The sequence below is a fragment of the Mustela erminea genome, chromosome 5, assembly GCF_009829155.1.
Source record: "Mustela erminea isolate mMusErm1 chromosome 5, mMusErm1.Pri, whole genome shotgun sequence".
Classification (NCBI taxonomy): Eukaryota; Metazoa; Chordata; class Mammalia; order Carnivora; family Mustelidae; genus Mustela; species Mustela erminea.
Window position 1 is genome coordinate 60,680,636 of NC_045618.1, and position 21,766 is coordinate 60,702,401.

General features: G+C 38.1%; 1 protein-coding gene across 1 annotated transcript in view; it reads right to left on the minus strand.

Moving 5' to 3' along the window:
- The window catches only part of LOC116590883 (G-protein coupled receptor 176), a 326,863-nt gene that overhangs the window by 137,675 nt on the left and 167,422 nt on the right, over nt 1–21,766 (minus strand). The window contains exons 8-10 of the mRNA XM_032343249.1: nt 6,495–6,593; nt 3,373–3,497; nt 555–665 (exon numbers count right to left, since the gene is read on the minus strand). Coding sequence (XP_032199140.1) covers nt 555–665; nt 3,373–3,497; nt 6,495–6,593 — 335 coding nt within the window. The remainder of the gene's footprint in view (nt 1–554; nt 666–3,372; nt 3,498–6,494; nt 6,594–21,766) is intronic.

Below are 21,766 nucleotides of genomic sequence, written 5' to 3' on the forward strand. Positions count from 1 at the left end.
AAGACAAATACCATATGATCTCACTCATAGGTGGAATTTAAGAAACAAAACAAATGAACATAGGGATGGAAAAAAGATAGAGGCAAGCCATAAAGCAGATTCTTAACAATAGAGAACAAACTGAGGGTTGAGGGAGGGATTGTGGTTTAAATAGGTGATGGGGATTAAGGAGGGCAGGGGCTGCGGTGACCACAGGTGTTGGGTATTGTATGTAAGTGATGAATCACTAAGCCCTACACCTAAAACTAATATTACAGACTGTTAATTAACTGGAATTTAAATAAAAAGTTGAGGGACGCCTAAGTGGCTCAGTCAATTAAGCTGCGGTCTTCAGCTCAAGTCATGATCCCAGAGGCGTGGTATCAAGTCCCACATCAGGCTCCTGCTCAGTGAGGATCCTGCCTCTCCCTCTTCCCACTGCCTGCTGCTCCCTCTGCTTGTGCTCACTCTCTGTCAAATAAATAAATTTCTTCCCAAAATAAATAAATAATCAAAACTACAGGGAAAAAAAAAAGATGAAACATAGAGGTCATTGAATATTAGAGCTTACATACCTCAGGACAGGGCAGTCCCGAATCTCTGTCATCTAAGTCCTTCAAAAGTTCGATCAGCCTTTTCCTCTCTGTGTCCATCATAACCACTGGCTTCCCTGAATCCTTGGCCAACTACGGAATGTTTTAATAAAAAATAGTAAATACTCAAGACAATTCATAGTTCAGGAAAATAAAAATGGGAACTGAGCCTTCTATAGCACAGATACACTTGGGCAAAATCTGTGAGATTAGGCATTTTTCATTTGCGAGGTAGTTTTCTTTGATGCCAAATTTTTGCTCCAAGCAAAGATACTCCTGCTCTAAGCAGGCCCTCGTGTTAGCCATTTTAACAAACATTTTATTTAAAATATAAGATAAAACAAACATGGGCAGTTGGCAAACCTCTCTTTATGTAGTATTTACCAATGTAATAATATATTGAGATATTTGGAAAGAAGCTCTTGGCACTTCCTATGTGACATGTATCTACCAAATGAAATTGCTCTTATTTTTTTAATGTGATTTTATTTGTAAGTATTTGAAGCTTTATCACATAACTTGCAAATTTGTGCCGATGATATATCTCAACTTTAATCCTTCTAATGAGTTGATAAGAGCACCATGACCAATCACACATATATGGTAATTCTACAGTTAGGTTTTCAAAAAGCTGTTTAAAAGACAATCCTGAATTACAACTTTGTCTGACTTAGTGAGGAATTCACAAGACAAGTTTGCTACCACGTCCTGTCACACTATCCTAAAAGTATCTTACATTATAGATCATCCATAAAATGTGAAAAGCGTTAAATATTCTTGATTTAATACTGTACATAAACCACATGAAAAATCCCTTTCATTAAGCAAAAGGCAACATTTTAGATGCAGGGAATTTTAATTAAATTGGCAGAGTTAGGACCAAAAAGAGAAAGTGGACAATGCCAGCTTGTCTTCAGCCCTTGCATTTACCAAGCTAATGAACATGACATGAAACACAGCTGAGTATTGCTGTTCTGTAAGATAGTAAAGGGATTTCCTCAATATTTAAATAAACGTAAAACTTATATAAATCAAAATAGAAAACCCATCTCCCAAGATGGCATTTACCATCTCTGAGAAAAGTCGAACATTACCAATCGATTCCAATCATCTCTCTAGAAGGGGAAAACAGTGACAGCGCTTGCTGAACCAGAATTACTATAGAAGTTCAAAAAGCTAATCAGATACATTTAACCACAAGCCAATCTTATTTCAATGAGGACTGTCCAAAAGGAATATTCCATCAGCCGTCCACGATCTGAGTTCTGGTGTATGAGATCAATGGAAATACGGTACACACAGAAGTCATGAGACGTTCTTGTTTTGTAATAAATAAGGCAGTGGTCAACTATGGTTTCTTGGAAGCTATCGAGTCTGCCCTTCTCTCTCCTGACTTCCTAATGCAAGTGAAGATCAATTTTTTCCCAGGGATGTGCTTCTTGGGATTCTCCAAATTCTCCATCGGTGTCTCCTCTCCCCAGGCGATGCCTTTGTTCTTGGTGGCATCCAGGTAAGAAAACCCAGGGGCCTGCCCTGTGTTTTGCCCAAACAGACTGTGGAGATCTGGCCCAGTCTTGTGCTTCCCTCCCTTCCCCACTGTAGGGCACTGGGCATACTTCCGAACAAAACTCTTCTTGTCCTTCTCAACATCACCCATTGTAAAACGGCTCTTCCATCGCACCCAAAACAAAGGTGCCTGTTTGCAAGCCAGACATCCTGCCCGCTCCTAAATGAACTTGTCTTTACATTTCCAAACTGTTGTATCAGGACTTTGAATAAAGAGTCAGCTATTATTGTTAAAAGGGGAAAAGGGAAATCCACAGTGGGGCTGGCTCTGAGAAAAACACTACCACTCTTGGAAAATTAAGTAAATCAATATGGGCCAGTGCAAAGAGATCAAGCTGGAGAAGGTTTCCTTCAGATCAGAGGGACATGAAGAGAAAAAGCGGGAGTCCCAGAGGCCAATCCTGTCATTGGCACGTTGACCCATGAATCCAATCTGCCTGGAAATGACATGCCAGCTGTGGAAGGAGCATCAGGTTTGAACTGTGAGGAATTATTTAACTCTCCCCTCTTGTGAATAACTTCACACTCACCTAGTAACTCATCTGGTAATGGCCTGGGTGGTTTGTCACAAGCCTTCTGTCCACTGCACCTACATTTCTTGCTGTACATTAATTAATCAGCATTCTGGTCTAATAGAGGAGCCCTTTTACCCTGGGTTAGTCTGCCTTGAGGACATACCAAGACAGGCTGTAGGGTCTGTAAGACCAAGGCTGAGCCCTTAACGCAAGGAGCTAATCAAGGCAAGTGACAAGTGGGCTTCCTGGAGGCTCAGCTAACTGGAGAGGGAAAGGGGCAGACAACCTGTTGGCCTCTCCAGCTCTTCCAAGAGCATTTTCCTTGCAAATTTCTAAATACACCAACTATAAACTCAGTCTCCTTACTTTAAAAGGCCAATTTTACTAATATGCAATTTAAAATCTGGGAAACATTGTCTGAAGCTATCATCTAAACAAACGTGTTTCAAACTGCAAGAACCAGGTTAGTTTCTGGGTAGTGAAACAAATGTACCAACAGCAGCTAGCATCTTTAAAGGAGGTAATATAAGGTAGAATGGAATAAAAAACAGCGAAGTGAAGTAATGGTCCATAGAACTTTTCTTCAGTTATATACACTGTTTCAATTACATATACATGTATCATGATCAAAAAAGTATTTAAAGACCATGAACACAACTATTTTCATTTCATAATTCATTTAATCTTACATATTGATTTCTAAACTTCTAAGTACATACCTCAATGTTTCTTTTGATAAAATCCTGGCTGTGTTTACCCCTAAGCTCAGTCTTTTCTGTATTTGAGAAATGTTTCTTTTCTGCTTTGATCAATGACTCGTTTCCTCCCACATCATAGGTAAAATCTAATATTTAAAAAGTTCAAAATTTTTCATGATTATAATTTTCCATTATGCTAAAATTTTAAATTAAAATTACATTAAGCATACATTAAATACATAAGAAATAAAGCAAGCATTGAAATATATAAGCATACATTAAAGTATATAAGAAAAAAAAGCACATATAGAAAAACTTCTAAATTCCAAATCCAGAAACTTAATACATATGGAGATTTATTCTTATGGATAAAGAAGACATGATACACATACATATAGACACTAGAATATTACTCAACCATGAAAAAGAGAAAGATCTTGCCATTTGTGACAGCATGGGTAAACCCAAAGGGTATTATGCTAAGTGAAATGAGTCAGACTGAGGAAGATAATTACCATATGATTTCATGCATAGGTGGAATCTAAAAAGCAAAACAAATGGATAAATAAAGAAACAAACAGCAGAATCATACTTATAAATACAGAGAACAAAGTGATGGTTCCCAGAGGGGAGGAGAGTGGAAAGATGGGCAAAATGCGTGAAGGGCAGTGACAGATCCAAGCTTCCAGTTAGGGAATGACTAAATCACAGGGATGAAAGGCACAGCATAAGGAATATAGTCAATGGGATCATAATAGTGTCACATGGTGACAGGAGCTACACTTAACAGTGAGCATAGATTACTGTGTCAACTTGTTGAGTCACTACGTTGTAACCTGAAATTAGTGTAATATGTGTGTCAACTATACTCTGATGAAGTTAATTAATTAATACAATATATTTTATCTCATTCTTTATATGAAACAAAACTTTCCCTAAAGACTAGAGTCATTTCCTGATGTTCTATTAATATCCCATCATCCTCTCTGAACAGTAACTTTTTTTTTTTTTAAAGATTTTATTTATTTATTTGACAGAGAGAGATCACAAGTAGGCAGAGAGGCAGGCAGAGAGAGAGAGAGGAGGAAGCAGGCTCCCTGCTGAGCAGAGAGCCCGATGCGGGACTCGATCCCAGGACCCCGAGATCATGACCTGAGCCAAAGGCAGCGGCTTAACCCACTGAGCCACCCAGGCGCCCTGAACAGTAACTTTTTGTTCAAACCTGTCTTTTAAGAGAAGTCTGGACATAAGGCTCCTGGATGGCTTTTTGTTTGTTTGTTTGTTTTTATATTTTATTTATTTATTTGACAAACAGAGATCACAAGTAGGCAGAGAGGCAGGCAGAGAGAGAGAAGGAAGCAGGCTCCCTGCTGAGCAGAGAGCCGGATGCGGGGCTCAATCCCAGGATCCTGGGATCATGACCTGAGCCGAAGGCAGAGGCTTTAACCCACGGAGCCACCCAGATGCCCCGGTTCTGGATGTTCGACATCCCATCTGTGCAGACCCTGAGAGCTCATCTCAGTCTGTCACTTTTTCTCGACCTTTGAAAAGAGGCCCGAGTCAACTTCTGGGTTGTTCAGACCCTGGGTGCTCAAAACAAGGGTAAGAAAAATACTGACGAACTATTATTCCCTACATTAAATAGCTTGTTTTCACTGTGGTCACATTTAAAGCATTTAAAACAAAGCCACGTGACTGCTTCTTTAAAGCTCTAAAAACTCCTAAATGACAAACGGAGTCCCCATCCTACAAAAGAGGATGAAATGCCACATTAAAGTCCAAAAGGAAAAACAACAGCCAGCAGCTCAATCCAGACAAGGTTTACTTAAAAGTTATCTTTGTTTTTTAAGAGGGGGTATAACAATAAGGATTAAGGGAGCTAGTCAGTTGGTATATTTACACCTCGATGTCAAAGATTCCATTCAAATTTAATAATTAAAGAATATATTTTGATAACAATAGCTGGAAAGAACCAAAAGGGTAAGATCTCTGGATGTAAATTCTTTTCAAACAAAAATAAATTTGGGCAAGAAAAAAGTTTCACTCAAATTTAAGTTACAAGTTTCTAGGCAAATCAATCCGTATTTTATCATTGGGATTTTATTTCTTTAATAGGTCACATTTTTTAGTCAACTACCAATAGTTAAAGTATGAGTTTTGGTGAGTGGCCTCCTTAAATCTAAAATATGCAACATTTTCCCCATAATTCAAGTTGTGAATAGTCTTTTAAGCTGAAATATGAAGTTTATTCATTCAGTTTAAGTTTCATATACTCAAATAATACAACATTAAAATAACTCAAATTAAATGCATTCATGTCTACGTTTAAAACAGTTTCTTAGGGACGCCTAGGTGGCTCAGTGGGTTATGGGTCTGCCTTCAGCTCAGGTCATGATCCCAGGGTCCTGGGATCCCTTCGCACGTTGCGCTCCCTGCTCCACAGGGAGTCTGCTTCTCTCTCTGCCCCTTCCCCCACTCATTCTCCCAATTTCTCTCACTCTCGTGCTCTCTCCCGCTCAAATAGATATAAATAAATTAGTTAATTAATTAATTAATTGTAGTAAAAAACATTGGGTTGTCTGGTTAGAACCATCTCACTAGCAAGGTCCTCTCCTCTCCACCCTGGTGGTGACCAACAGTAGAAGCGGCCACATTCCTATATTAACACCAACTCTTGCTCAGTTGGATGAGTTGGTTGGACCAGTGGTAGGCACCTAACCCAACCTGGATCAGTTGTTGTCTTTTCCACAATTTTGAAAGTGAGTCTCCCTCTCATGACTAACCACAGAATATGCTCTTGGGAATCAAAAGAAAGCTGTCTACCCCCAGGATTATTTCTATAATTTTTTTTTTTTTTTTTTTGCTTAAGCTAGTTTTCTAGCTTAAGTTACTTAAGCCAGCTTTTCTTTAACTCTTCATTATATAAAAATCTAAATATCCAAAAATAGAATAGTATTATAAACCCTCAACAACTAACTTCAACAATGATTAACTCGTGACTAATTTTGTTTCATCTAGAACCTTAACTTTCGTTTACCTACCTCTGGATTAAATCACATCAGATGATTTCATCTGTGAATATTTCTGCATATAGCTAGTATTTTCTTGTGACAATATGCTAAAACACACAAATTAAAACATACCTTGATTGACTTTCTGTATACGGTTTTCATATTCTTCTGGAGGGAGCTGAGTGTGAAACACTGAGAAAAAGGTGTCTTCATGCTCATAGGGACAAGCATCTACCAATTTAAAAAATCACTTGTTTAATACACAAAATAAGTAAGTTGCCTACGTGAACAGCTGTTTAAAAGGAAGATCTAATATTCTCCACAATATTCCTCAATCCCCTCCACATACACATTTCTTAAATGTCACTTCCAGGTAGAAATGATAATCATCTTTATACACAGCCACTGAAACAAACAGCAGAAAATCAAGATAGTCAAAAAGCATTTCCCTAGGACTTCTATGCAAAGAGAATGTACAAGGGTATCCTAAAATATCACATTAACTCTCTGGAGTTAATGTATCCAAAATTCCAACATCCATAATACAGAGAATAGGCACACTGAATAACCTTGTATTTTTTTTTTCTTTAAGATCCCCAAAAAAGATTTCGGATATATGGTCATCAAGATAAAAACATACATTTGAATGAGAAAATTAGGAGACTCTAAGCAGTTAGCTTTCTTTCTTTGGGATAGCTTTGGGATTTGTGCTCTTGGGCTAATACCCATAAAGAAATAAGGAAATTGTGTTTTTTTCAACTCATCTTCTTTCAGTGTAATTGATTTTATTTTCTCCCATTAGCTAATGTAGATGCTGTATATCTGCAAGGAACTGCTAACATAAACAAGTATCCTTTCCTTCTAAGTCTCTAGGTCTTAACACAAGAGACTATCTCTGAAACAAACCTGGTTCAAGCACCCTCTTAAAGATGACATAGGCAAAGGAAGTTGGCAGAAGATACATTCACCCCCACACACAAATATCACCCAATTCAAAACATACTGCGTCTGAGGGTAAAAAGAAATGTATCAATTCCAGTTCCCTAATTTGGAATTCAAAACAATGAATTCAAAGCATCATTGGGACTGACATTACGATGTTAATCCTGTATAATCTTTGATGAGTTAATCTAGCAAATCAGTGTTGGAAGCCTTGGGTGGGAGAGGGGTAAACTACTTTTGTGTAAAAGACAGAAAGGTTTAAAGTTCTTTTCAAGAGGTAATATATTTATTTTTGATCCTATAACTCCTTCTTATTGGCAATTTCGCTCACTTTTACATAGAAGCACCTAGAAAGACACAAGGATGTGAAAACTTGCAATACTAAAAACTGTTACAGCAAAGTGATATTTGGAGATAACTTTCACCTAAGGGTTTTTCCTAGGCTAAACTTCCTCCTGTGATCCTGTGGCTATTCACCAGTGGTGTCAATGATATTCTGTACACTCCAAACCTCAGATGGAAGATGGGCACAGCTTAGAGCAAAAGGCCTCACAGCTCAGCTTTGAGCTTAAGGACAACAGTTTTGAAAGTCAGTTATTCAACTGCAGGAGCTTAACTCCTCAAGAGAAAAGAAAAAAACATTTTCTGAATTTCCAAAGTCCTCCTTTAGAAAACTCTTCCTTACAGTAAAACAAAAACAAAATGGATTACTATAGAAGAAGTAATGGAATTAGAAAATAGTCAGTGGGTAACCATCATCATAATAATGGATTCATGTAAGAATCATCCATGGATGGTAAAAGTAGTGGGTGAAAATTTGAAGAATAGCTTCATAGTACCTCCCCAGAAGATGACTTACTCAGTACAAAGGGAAAACTAGTACCTTTAAGTGGAGAAACCTGACAGACACCACCTTAACCAAGTGATCAAGGTTCACCTCACCAGTTATAAGACAATCGACCTCATGCACTTTCTGATAGGATCCACTGAGGACACAGGGGGATTCCTGCCAAAAATGCATAACCTGAACCTAATCTTATGGAAATAGAAACAAACCAGACTGGAGAATGGTCTACAAAACATCAAGCTATAGTCTTCAAAAATATCAGTGTCATAAAATACAAAGAATGACTAAAGAGACATGACAATGCAGTGCAATACAGGACCAGTTTTCTTTTGATCTATCAATTTTCTCTTGATAGAAAGGATTTTAGCAGGACAATTGGCCAAATATGAAGAAAACCCGTAGACTGGATAATAGTGGTGAATCAATGCTGATTTCCTGACAAGTGCGTGTGGGTGCAGTCACACAGGCAAGTGTTCTTGTGTGAAGAGGGAGATAGAGGGGACACACATGTAGAGAGACAGAGGCAAATGTGGCAACATGTTAGCACTTAGAGTATCTGGATAAAGGGCTTTTGAAAATTCTTTGTGCTTTGCTTGAAACTTTGTCTGAAATTATATCAAAATTAAATGTAATAGGAAATTTTAAAAAATTCCTCTCCTCACTACAAATATTTATGTGGGGACCAAAAAAATCTCTCTTCAGAGATCAAGAGTCAGAGTTTGAAGGACTGAGCACACTTTAAGATTTTATTTATTTATCTGACAGACAGAGATTACAAATAGCCGGAGAGGCAGGCAGAGAGAGAGGAGGCAGAAGGCTCCCCACTGAGCAGAAGCCTGATTCAGGGCTTGATCCCAAGACCCTGGGATCATAACCTGAGCCAAAGGCAGAGGCTTTAACCCACGGAGCCACCCAGGTGCCGTCTGAGCACACTTTAAATAAAAGTCTTAAAGGAAAAACATTGGGATGGGATTTAAGTTGTTTCCTGCCAACTAAGGAAGAAACTAAAGCCCATCCCAGACAGTGAAGAAGGATCTAGAACAGCATCAGAGGAAATGAGGTTAGAGTAGACATGAGCGACCCAAGTGGGAGGCTGTTTCCTAATACAGATTCCCTTGAAGGTAGATGACATCCCAAAATTGGATTGAAACCCCCAAAGAAAATGAGGAAATCCAGAGCAGAGTGGGCTCTGCCTCACTAAATACCTGGAACTCTGAAAGTAGACTCCACATACAGTGCTCCACACTTACGTGTGATAGCCGCAAGGCAGCAATGGCAATGAGCCATGTTTAGAGGGAGACAGGGCCTGAAATTCACCCTCTGCATGCTCTCTCTCTCTCTCTCTACCTCCCTCTCTCTCTTACACACATACACACACACACACACACCCCACAGTTCTTCATGGCTGGCCTACAGCATCGAGATCTAGAAGTTCTTAACCCTATGAACTACATGAAGCCCTCCCCCATGACACATCATGATGCCAACCAAAAATGCACATACCTCTGGAGAACAAGGTAAAGTCACCCTAATTTTCCAATTAACTATTAGATCAATAAGAAAATAAGAAGAAAAAAAAAGAAAACAACACAATAACAATGTATAAAGAACAGTGATAACACCACATACGAAAGAATGCACTTTAGAGATAAAGCTATATTTGGAAATAAATTTATAACACTGCTGCTTTTATCATATTGTTATAGACCAAACTGTATCCCCCCAAAATGTATATGTTGAAGCCCTAACCTTCAGTGTGCCTGTATTTGAAGACAGGGCCTTTAAGGAGATAATCAAAGCTAAATAAGGTCGCTGTGTGGGGCCCTGATCTAATAGAACTTGTGACCTTATAAGAAAAGGGAAAGACACCAGAGATATCTTTATCCCTTTCCCCACTTCCCTTGGCACAGAGAAAAGGTCGTGAGGACACAGGGAGAAGGTGGACATCCGCAAGCTGGGAAGAGAGACCTCACAAAAGAAAGAATTTTCCATCACACTGATCTTGGACTTCTAACCTCCAGAGCTGTGTGAAAATAAATTTCTACTGGTTAAGCCATACAACCTGTGGTATTTTTTTTATGACAGCCCTAGCAGACTAGGATACATATTTTACTAGAAAATGAAATGAGGGGCGCCTGGGTGGCTCAGTGGGTTAAAGCCTCTGCCTTCGGCTCAGGTCATGATCCCAGGGTCCTGGGATCGAGCCCCGTGTCGGGCTGTCTGCTCCGCGGAGAGCCTGCTTCCTCCTCTCTCTCTCTTTCTCTGCCTCTCTGCCTACTTGTGATCTCTGTCAAATAAATAAATAAAATCTTTAAAAAAAAAAAAAAGAAAGAAAGAAAGAAAATGAAATGAGCTTAACTAATTTAACTGAAGAAACTAGAGATAACAATAACAAGGTCAAGAAAAGGAATAATTTAAAAAAAAAATAAAAGCTAGAATGAGCAAAGAAATTCAAAACTGGCTCTTGAACATATAAAAAGAAAAATATACAAGTGTAATTTTAAAAACAGAAAACACTAATTGTAATCAAGATCACATGTTTTTGGTGAAAAAAAAAAAACCAGACCACTGGAACAGACTAGGGAGTTCAGAAACAGACCCACAAAAATATAGTCAACTGATCTTTAACAAAAGAGCAAAGGCAATTCAGTGGGGAGAGGGTGATTTCTTTAATATGGGGCTGGAATAACTGGATGTCCATATGCAAAAAAAGAAAGGAAGGAAGGAAGGAAGGAAGGAAGGAAGGAAGGAAGAAAGAGAGGCGAGGAAGGACAGAGGGACATAGACAAATCTGGACAGAGACCTTATACGTTTCACAAACACTAATTCAACTAAATGTAAAATGCAAAACTATAAAACTTTTGAAGGAAAACACAGAGAAAAAAAATCCATGTGCTCTTGGGTTTGGCGATGAGTTTTCATACACACCACCAAAAGCACAATCCATGAAAGAATAAAATTGGTTTATTGAACTTTATTAAAAGTAAAAACTTCTGCTCTACAAAAGACACTGTAAAGAGAACAAAAAGACAAGCCATAGGCTGGAAGAAAATACTTACAAAATACATATGTGATAAAGGATTTGTATCCAAAACATACAAAGCACTTAAAACTTAACAGTAAGAAAACAACCCAATTTTGTTAAATGGGCAAAGGATCTGAACAGACAACTCACGAAAGAAAATATACAGAGAGCAAATGAACACCTGAAAAGATAGTCAACATCATTTTCCATTAGGGAAATGCAAATGCAAATTAAAACAACAATGAGATACCACTGTATACCTATTAGAATGGCTAAAATCCAGAAAATAATACCAATTGCTGCCGAGGTTACAAAGCAACAGAAACTCCCATTCTCTGCTGGTGGGAATACAAAATGGTACAGCCAACTTGGAAGACAGGCAGTTTCTTTAGTAAAAGGCGAAAGATTTATGCGATCTGAAGAGAAACCAGAGTTGGGCAGTTTCTTACAAAGTTAAATAGCTTTCCCATATGTTCTAGCAATGCTGCTCCTAGATATTTATCTAAGTAAATTAAACATTTATGTCCACAAAAAAAAAACCCCACAAAGAATGTTTAAAGCAGTTTAATTCATAGTCACCAAAAACTGGAAGCAGTCAAGATACCTTTCAATAGGTCAAGGTATAAACAAACTGTGGTACATCCATAGAATGAAATATTACTCAGTGACAAAAAGAATGCAGTTATCAAGCCACAAAAAGATACTGATGAATCTTAAAGGCATATTGCTTAGTTAAAGAACCCAATCTGAAAAAGCTATGTACTGTATGGTTCCAATTATATAACATTCTGGAAAAGGCGAACTATAGTGATGGTTAAAAGGTCAGAAGCATCTAGAGGTATGGGGGGAGGAGGGAGAATTCACACAGGGGATTTTTCACAGTGTTAAAACTATTTTGTATGATATTTTAAAGCTGGTTCCATGAAACTGTGCATTTTGACAACCTATAGCTTCACAACACAAAGAGTGAAACTTAATGAATGAAAGATTTCAAAATATCATTTATGATGTCGGAGAATCCCAAGATGGAATGCAGAATGTGACCAAACAATTTAACTATATTATAAATGTCTGAAACAATCTCACAGAGAGCAGTAGAGGGAAAGGTGCTCATCTTAAGTGTCTGTGGAAACAAGAGGAGTCTACAAGACTCAAGGCAGCAGGGACCTCACCTGAGCACAGAACTCCAGTTGACTGAGTTGTCAACTTAGTTAATTGTTAACTTAGGTTAACAATTTTACTATCACTACACATCTACTGGAATTGAGCAACAAGTGAAGGGAGAAACAATGGCAAGAGCCACACCATTGGAGTGGGGGTTACAGATAAGGAAGAGGAAAAGGTTAAAATGATTCATGTGGTAAAAGAATAAACTTGGAGACATCAGTATGAATCCATGTTTTGCTTAATATAGATACAGACGGTTACACATAGAAATATTTATAGACAAGGTATATAACAGGTTAGCATACCCACAAATATTTCCTTCCTTAGAGGGCCTAGAATCAATGACTCCCCAGTAGCAACAAGCACACCTAGCAACCAGATCTTGGTTTCTAATATCATTCTCCAATCAGAACAACCAGGGCTCCCTGAAGAGACAACTGATTCTAGGACTCAGATAGGAAATATACAAGCTGGGGGGAAGAAAAGGAATTATACGAGCTGAGTCTGGTGCATCCTGTAGCGCCAGAAAGTAAGGTAGTGCTCAGTAACAACAAAACAAAACTTGCAATGTTGGAGGTACATCAAAGGGACACAGGGGTGTAGTAGTGGACCCTGAGAGGCTCAGCCTGTTGAGCATACAAATCTTGGCTTCAGAATCAGCTCAGGTCATGATCTCAGAGCTCCCTTACCTCTGTCCCCACAAACCCCCCCAAAAAAGGACAAAGGAATCAACTGAATGAGCTCCCGATGACCAAAACTGGAAAAATCTGAGCAGCAAAATAAAGGGATATTAGATTACTATAATCCAATGTATAAAATAAATATCAACAAGTCTATATTGATATAAAGAAATGATTGAATAAATACATGGGAAGAATAGACAAAAGTAAAATAATTCTAATAATTCACAGAAATAATTGCAGAATAATTTGAAATAATTTATGTAACTACCCCTCCTTCAAGGAGGAGAAGCATAACTCCCCAGTCTTCAAGAATGGGCTGCAAATAGTAACTTTCTTCCAGAGACGGGATGGAAAGGGGAAAAACTGAAGAGCTTCAGAGAGGAGAAATCTGACAAACACCTCCTCAGCCAGGAGATCAAGGCTGACATCCACAGTGACAAGTTGTGTGGACAGTATGATGTGATGGAATGAAAATGGCACTTGGACTTTGTAGTTGTCCTCCCTAGAACATACAACTCTCATCAAATCACGAGAAAAACATGGATAAATCGCAACTGCTGGAAATTCTACGAGATACTTAATGAGTATTCCTCATTAAGTCATCAAAATCCTGAGAAAGTACACAGCCAAGCATGGCTTGGGAGACATGAGGACACATGTACTAATATAATGTGGCACCCTGGAAGGCACCGTGGAACAGGAAAAAAAGGGTAGAAACTAAAAGTCCAAAGAAAGTGTAGGCTTTAGTTAATAATAATGTATCAATATTGGTTCATTAATTATAACAAATGGATCATACTATACTAATAATAGGGGAAACTGGTTGCAGATATATGTGAAATTACTACCCTATTGTCCTAATTTCTCGGTAAATCTAAAACTCTGCTTTAAAAAAGTTAACTTAAAAAAAACTTTTAGATAGAAAAGAGAGAAGGAAAACAGGAATGAAATCAGAAATAATAAATGTGGCATAATAAACAATAAAGAGAATTCTTCTTTTAAAATACTCTATGAAATTTTATTTTATTAGTAAAATGTTCAATCTTGGTGAAATGGATGCTTTGAAATCTCACTGACATGGATGTATTGCCAGAATTGACTCAGAAGACTAGAAAACTGAAATATAATAGTAAATATAAAAGAAGTTGAGAGAAGAGTCAGAGAATTGCCTCCAAGAAATTATTTGAACCAGATGGTTTTTCCAGTGAAATCTTTCAAGTTTTTAGGGAACAGATAATCCCCACATTATATAAACAATTTCAAAGCATAGAAATAAATGAACAGCCAGCCCCAATCATTTTATAAAGTTAACATAGCCTAACAAAGCATATACACACACCCTCCCAACCCAACCTCTACCGTCAACACCAGAACACATATGCATGTGGGCGTGCGCACGCATACACACACACACAAACACACACACACACACACACACAGCAAATCTCACTTATGAATACAGACTCAAAAATTCTGAATAAATTCAGCTATTCAAATCTGGTACTATATTAAAAGAATAATCCTTTATAACCAAGAAATACTAACCAAAAATAAAACTCCTATAGTATTTAAATGTATTGATTTTAGGGGCTCCTGGGTGGTTCAGTTGGTTAAGCATCTGCCTTCAGCTCAGGTCATGGTCCCAGGGTCCTGAGATCAAGCCTGGCATCAGGCTCCCTGCTCAGTGGTCAGCCTGTTTCTCTCTCTCCCTCTGCTGCTCCTTGCCCTGAATCACTCTCTCTTTCGCTTGCACTCTAAGTAAATAAATTAAATCTTTAAAAAAAATAAACAAATATATTGATTTTAAAACATTAAATAAGTTTGTCAAGATAGAAAAAACTTGATGATAGTTTAAATATTAGATAACGAAACGTATTTATAAATTTCAACACTAAGTCTTTATAAAATCTTATTTGTATGTTTGGCTGGTTTGATGATTCTTTCTGTTTTAGGACAAGATTGAATCATAGTAAGCTGAAGGGAAGGAGACAGAGGACCGACAGACGCTCTAGGTGAGTGTCACAGAATGATGGATGGATCAGGAACCAGGGGCAGAGTGAAAGGGATGGGATGTTGTTGACCTTGGCCTTGAAGAACAGCACCTTCCTTCAATCTATGGTAAGAAAGACAGGGGATGAAGGAGAACAGAGTGCAGTTTAGAGACAGAAGGAAAAAATGTGGAAGGGAGTCCCACCTGCGTGGTTGTCTTCTCTGGACAGTAAGCAGGCCAGAGTGTAGGACTTGCCAAAAACGGGTGGTTAAAAACACAGTAAGCATTTGGAATAACCACTTTGGAGAATACAAAACACATTGCTAGGCAACAAGTGAAGGCAGAAACAATGGCAAGAGACTAAGACTGTAACAGAGGTTAAAATAAAAAAATCCTTCCAATTTACCCCAACTCCCTTCTCCTCTCTAAGACCCCTTGTCCTCCATGATATTTGTTATGCTCCACAAATAAGTGAAACCATATGATAGTTGACTCTCTCTGCTTGACTTATTTCACTCAACATTATCTCTTCCAGTCCGGTCCATGTTGCTACAAAAGTTGGGTATTCATCCTTTCTGTTGGAGGCATAATACTCCATAGTGTATATGGACCACATCTTCCTTATCCATTCGTCCATTGAAGGGCATCTTGGTTCTTTCCACAGTTTGGCGACCGTGGCCATTGCTGCTATAAACATTGAGGTACAGATGGCCCTTCTTTTCACGACATCTGTATCTTTGGGGTAAATACCCAGTAGTGCAATGGCAGGGTCATAGGGAAGTTCTATTTTTAATTTTTTGAGGAATCTCCACACTGTTCTCCAAAGAGGCTGCACCAACTTGCATTCCCACCAGCAGTGGAAGAGGGTTCCCCTTTCTCCACATCCTCTCCAACACATGTTGTTTCCTGTTTTGTTAATTTTGGCCATTCTAACTGGTGTAAGGTGATATCTCAATGTGGTTTTAATTTGAATCTCCCTGAGGGCTAGTGATGATGAACATTTTTTCATGTGTCTGATAGCCATTTTTATGTCTTGATTGGAGAAGTGTCTGTGAATCATGAGAGACTATGGACTCTGAAAAACAACTGAGGGGTTTGAAGTGGCGGGGGGTGGGAGGTTGGGGACCAGGTGGTAGGTATTATAGAGGGCACAGATTGTATGGAGCACTGGGTATGGTAAAAAAAAATAATGAATACTGTTTTTCTGAAAATAAATAATTTAATTTAAAAAAAAATTTTAAAAAAATTTTAAAATCCTTAACCATCCCGATTACCACAATTGACTTTCTCCCTCAGTCCTCTGCAAATCGGAGCTGAAAGAAACTACCAAATTTTCTTGGAATATTCAAGCTTAACATCCATGAGCAGAAGTGGCATATACCTGAATTTCACAGAAAAGCACTTCAACGAGGTATTTTCAGATCATTAGAGGCTGCTGTGTTGTGCTTACACGCATTTATAAATTTAGAGCTGGAATCACAGAAGCCAATGTAACAAAGGAAAAAGGAATAAATTCCATCAAAAACACTGATGTTGAACAATAATTCTATCATTAGATGTCTTTGCCCCAGAGAGCACAGAATTCTGTCTCTATCTGTCAGAGAAATGCTAAAAACTAAAGGGAAACTCCTGGTATGGCAAGGAGTTTTGATTTTCACCAGATTTCTCTATAAAAATTTAAAAGAGGTCCCTCAAAATGGGGTGGAAAGACTTTTTTAATCTCTCTACCAAGTGCAATATTACCTACTTCAGCATCTCAGTAGTTAAAGTTGAGGTTATTAACTCTGGATTACCAAGTCAAAATATGGTAAAAGATAAAGTCAATTTAACATGGTTTTTTTTCTTTTTCTTGGTGTCAAGGCCCCACTTGAATTTATATTTATCAATAAAACTGGATACATAACAACCCAGATCTTTTCATTTGTTTTGCTGTTGGTTCTTTGTGATGTCAGATGGGGCTAAGATGTATTTCGTGCCTGAAGATCTGGTTGGAAGTTGCCATTTTACCACCAGCCCAAAGTCCCTCAAATTACTCATAAATAAAAGGTTAAGCAAATGACTGGGGAAGATAAGGAAGAATATTCATCCTAAGAATTTCTCTCTCTTCTTTTAAAAGGAAAAGAGGCGGAAGGGAGATTTGGGTATGTTTATAGATATGCATTTAAAGTTCAAGTCTTTAAAAAAAATTTTAATTAAAAAAAATGAAGTTCAAGTCTAAATAAGTCTGGCTCTAAATTCAGAGACTCTACTTTTTAATGTGCGTATTTTAACTAGATGCTGCCACCTACTGGATTATCTATAAGAGCTTTGTGCTTTGCCAGTAATAAAGAAAAAATTAGGGACGGAACACGGTAAAAAATTTGTTTCCATAAGCCTTATAGAAACATTTTACTTTAACACTTACAGCTAAACAAAATAATTGTTTTAATTTCATTCTTTTAATTTAGGAAGGTAGCCGAAGTTCAGTGAATAACATGGGAAAGAAATTAGTCTCAGAATGGAAGAAAGTAAGTACTTTTATTTTATAATACGCAACTATGTTGTAATAGGAGGAATTAGAGACTAAAATCACCGCTATGTGGTCAGACTGGACTCTTACATTTCTATTCATTTATACATACAGTGAAAATCCTCTGCTAATAATACCTTTCTTAGACTGAAGATTCCAAAAGTTTTCTCTTTGGGAATGAAGTAATAACTATGTTATGTAAAATGTAAAGAAAAAAATGTGTAATTAGCCTAATAATGTAGTCCAAAGTAAATATCTCCTTTGGTTTTTAAGATGTTTAAAAATCAGATACATGTCACTGTTAAAAATATGCCTATGGGAAAAAATATATATATGCCTATGATTTTAAAAACCAGTAGGAAATTTCACTAAGGAATTTGCCTTTTATAAAAGACCAGTCATTAAAAAATAATAATAATAATGTTTATAGCAGCAATGTCCACAATAGCCAAACTATGGAAAGAACCTAGATATCCATCAACAGATGAATGGATAAAGAAGATGTGGTATATATATACAATGGAATACTATGCAGCCATCAAAAGAAATGAATCTTGACATTTGTGACAACATGGATGGAACTAGAGGGTATGATGCTTAGCAAAATAAGTCAATCAGAAAGACAACTCTCATATGATCTCCCTGATATGAGGAAGTGGTGATGCAACATGGGGGCTTAAGTGGGTAGGAGAAGAATAAATGAAACAAGATGGGATTGGGAGGGAGACAAACCATAAATGACTCTTAATCTTACAAAACAAACTGAGGGTTGCTGGGGGGAGGGGGGTTGGGAGAAGGGGGGGTGGGGTTATGGACATTGGGGAGGGTATGTGCTTTGGTGAGTGCTGATTCACAGACCTGTACCCCTGGGGATAAAAATACATGTTTATAAAAAAATTAAAAATTAAAAAAAAAAGAAAAAATAATAATAATAAATAACACCGTCCCTCCCCTTGGGCACACCAGTCTGGCATGAGCTACAGAGAGCAGAAGAGTGAAAACCAATAGACATCCTGTTCATCTAACAGTGTCTCTAACTCCCAGTCCTTTTTCATTGACCCTACTTCTGCATCTTGTCTGCTCTGAGCATAATAAATACTGCCAATACATAATAACTGACTAAGAATTCAAAATCTAAACATTGAAACTCTAACACGATAATGTTTAAACTAGTGATTCTCCCTGAACATAGGTTTCCAGTCCCTGGTAACTCCAGCTTTCAGCTCATGAAGCCCAGCTAATTTCCATGTTAGAATATTGGTACTAATCTAACATTACTGCAAATGTCTGCAAGGCCTATAGTAGTCACGTGACTCCAAAGCTACAACGGGGAGCTCTACCGGTGTAAGCCAAATACACACGGCATGAGTTAAAGGTGAAGTGTATTTGATGGTTCTGGTCTGATGGTGAAGACAAGACAAATAAAAACAAAAGTCTTGCCCGGCAAGGCTGAAAAGTTCATTTGGTAGTGAACTCTGTGCCAGAAAAGGTTAATGTCAAAATAACATGGAGGACATGTGGAGAGGGAGAGAAGAAGGGAGTTGGGGGAAATCCGCGGAAGAGACGAACCATGAGAGACTGTAGACTCTGAGGAGTTAACTGAGGTTTTGGAGCGGAGGGGAGTGGGAGGTTGGGTGAGCCTGGTGGTGGGTATTAAGGAGGGCACATACTGTATGGAGTGTGGGTGTGGTGCATAAAGAATGAATTCTGGGGCGCCTGGGTGGCTCAGTGGGTTAAGCCGCTGCCTTCGGCTCAGGTCATGATCTCAGGGTCTTGGGATCGAGTCCCGCATCGGGCTCTCTGCTCAGCAGTGAGCCTGCTTCCCTCTCTCTCTCTCTCTGCCTGCCTCTCCATCTACTTGTGATCTCTCTCTGTCAAATAAATAAAAAATCTTTAAAAAAGAAAAAAAAAAAAAAGAATGAATTCTGGAACACTGAAAAGAAATTTAAAAAATAAATTAAAATTTTAAAAAATAATTTAAAAACTTTTTTAAAAAGCTACATGGATCCCGTTTCACAGTTCCTGCTCCAAAGTCAACCAAGGGAAGTAGGTACCACCTCTTAGAAATGCAACATCCACTAGAGAAATCAGCATTTAGCTCTACTTCCTGAAATACAGGTGCTGAGATACTATTACATCCAGAATTATATTCCTGATACTGTCCATGTTCCTTATTTGGAAAAATGAATGCAGTCTTGGTTCTATGAAGGTACAGAATTACTGACAGACATAAAAGAAAATATAAGAAATCATACTTTTCAAGACAGATTATCTTCAGACAATAGCCTTCAGACATTTAAGTTAATAAAATAGCATTCTATAACCTAAAAGCTTAGAGGTGTTTTGCAGTCTTTTTTCTTAAATAGTGGACTCCCTGCTAAACAACTCTCAAAGAGAAAAATAGGCTTGAAAAAAACATGTTATTGCAAAAACCTTTTTGAAAAAGACAATATACCCGCCTAATACAATGTATTACAAAGCTACAATAATTTTTTTAAAAAGTATAATACTGACATCAGCACAGATATAAATATTAATGGAAGAGAATAGAAAATTTGGAGAGAGACCCAATTAGTGCATGATAAAGTCAGCATTTCAAATAAGTGAGGAAATGATGGATTATCCAATAAAAGGTACTGAGATAAATAGTGTTAAAATCAAAAACGAATGAGACTGGGGGCACCTCAGTGGCTCAGTGAGTTAAGTGGCCAACTCTTGATTTTCGCTCAGGTCATGACCTCAGGGTCCTGAGATGGAGCCCTGCATCAGGCTCCACATTCAGTAGGGAGTCTGCTTGCGATTCTCTCTCTCACTCTTCCCCTCCCCCCACTCATGCTCATACTCACTTGCTCTCATTTTCTCTCTCTCTCAAATTAAAAAAAAGGGGTGGGGGTTGTCCAGGTGCCTCAGTGGGTTAATCATCTGACTTCAGCTCAGGTCATGATCTCAGGGTCCTGGAATTGAGCACCACATAGGGCTCCCTGCTCAACAGGGAGCATGCTTCTCCCTCTCCCTCTGCTTGTGCTCCCTCTTATTCTGTCAAATAAATAAATAAAATCTTCTAAAATTTAAATTAAAATGACAACAAATGGAGACAAGCCTTAAAAATTATCTGAGCAGACAAAACCAGCTTAGTCATATAAACAAAACTTAATTTAGCTTCTTTTGCAAGGCTAACTTGACCTGGGTCAACTCTTGCTTATGTCTCTGGAAATCATAAGTGAAACCTCAAGTGTTCTCCAAAATTGATATGAAGTAACCATTCTACTTTGTAACAAAATGTCCCTAAGCCTCATTCCATGTTTTGGTTTTAGTGTTCCCAGTTTACAAGCTGCCTTTTTGATGTGTGCACAATAAACTTTTACTGATTACTACTTTGGTGATTCATTGCTTTTATTTCTGTTATTTCTGATCTTTTTTTTTTTTTTAAGATTTTATTTATTTGACAGAGAGAGACCACAAGTAGGCAGAGAGGCAGGCAGAGAGAGAGGAGGAAGCAGGCACCCCGCCGAGCAGAGACCCGACGTGGGCTAACAAAATGGGGGGGAAATCATCAAATCAACTCTCTACCTCATATATCAGAACAAAATGAGTTCTAATTAGATTAATATTTTACTTTTTTATAAAATAATAACTATGCTAAAGGAAAACACAGGTACACTTTTTTTTTTTAAGATTTTATTTATTTACTTGAGGGACTGAGTGAGACAGAGCATAAGCCAGGGGCAGAGAGAGAGGGAGGAACAGAATTCCTGCTGAGCAGGTTGCCCAATATGGGACTCAATCCCGGGACCCCAGGATCATGACCTGAGCTGAATGCAGAGCTTAACCGACTGAGCCACCCAGGAGCCCAACACGGGTACATTTTCATGTCATCTTATACTAGAAAATGTCTTTAAAAAAAAAAAAAAAAAGATTTTATTTATTTGTCAGAGAGAGAGAGGGAGAGCGAGCGAGCACAGGTAGACAGAATGGCAGGCAGAGGCAGAGGGAGAAGCAGGCTCCCTGCCGAGCAAGGAGCCCGATGTGGGACTCGATCCCAGGATGCTGGGATCATGACCTGAGCCGAAGGCAGCTGCTTAACCAACTGAGCCACCCAGGTGCCCCTAGAAAATGTCTTTTTAAGCAAAGCAACAATCAATGAAAAAAGAAGAAGAAGAAGAAGAAATGACTGATTTAGCTAAATAAAAAAGTATTAAGTTTGGGTGAGCAAAGAAATACCACAAAACTAAAAATAATTA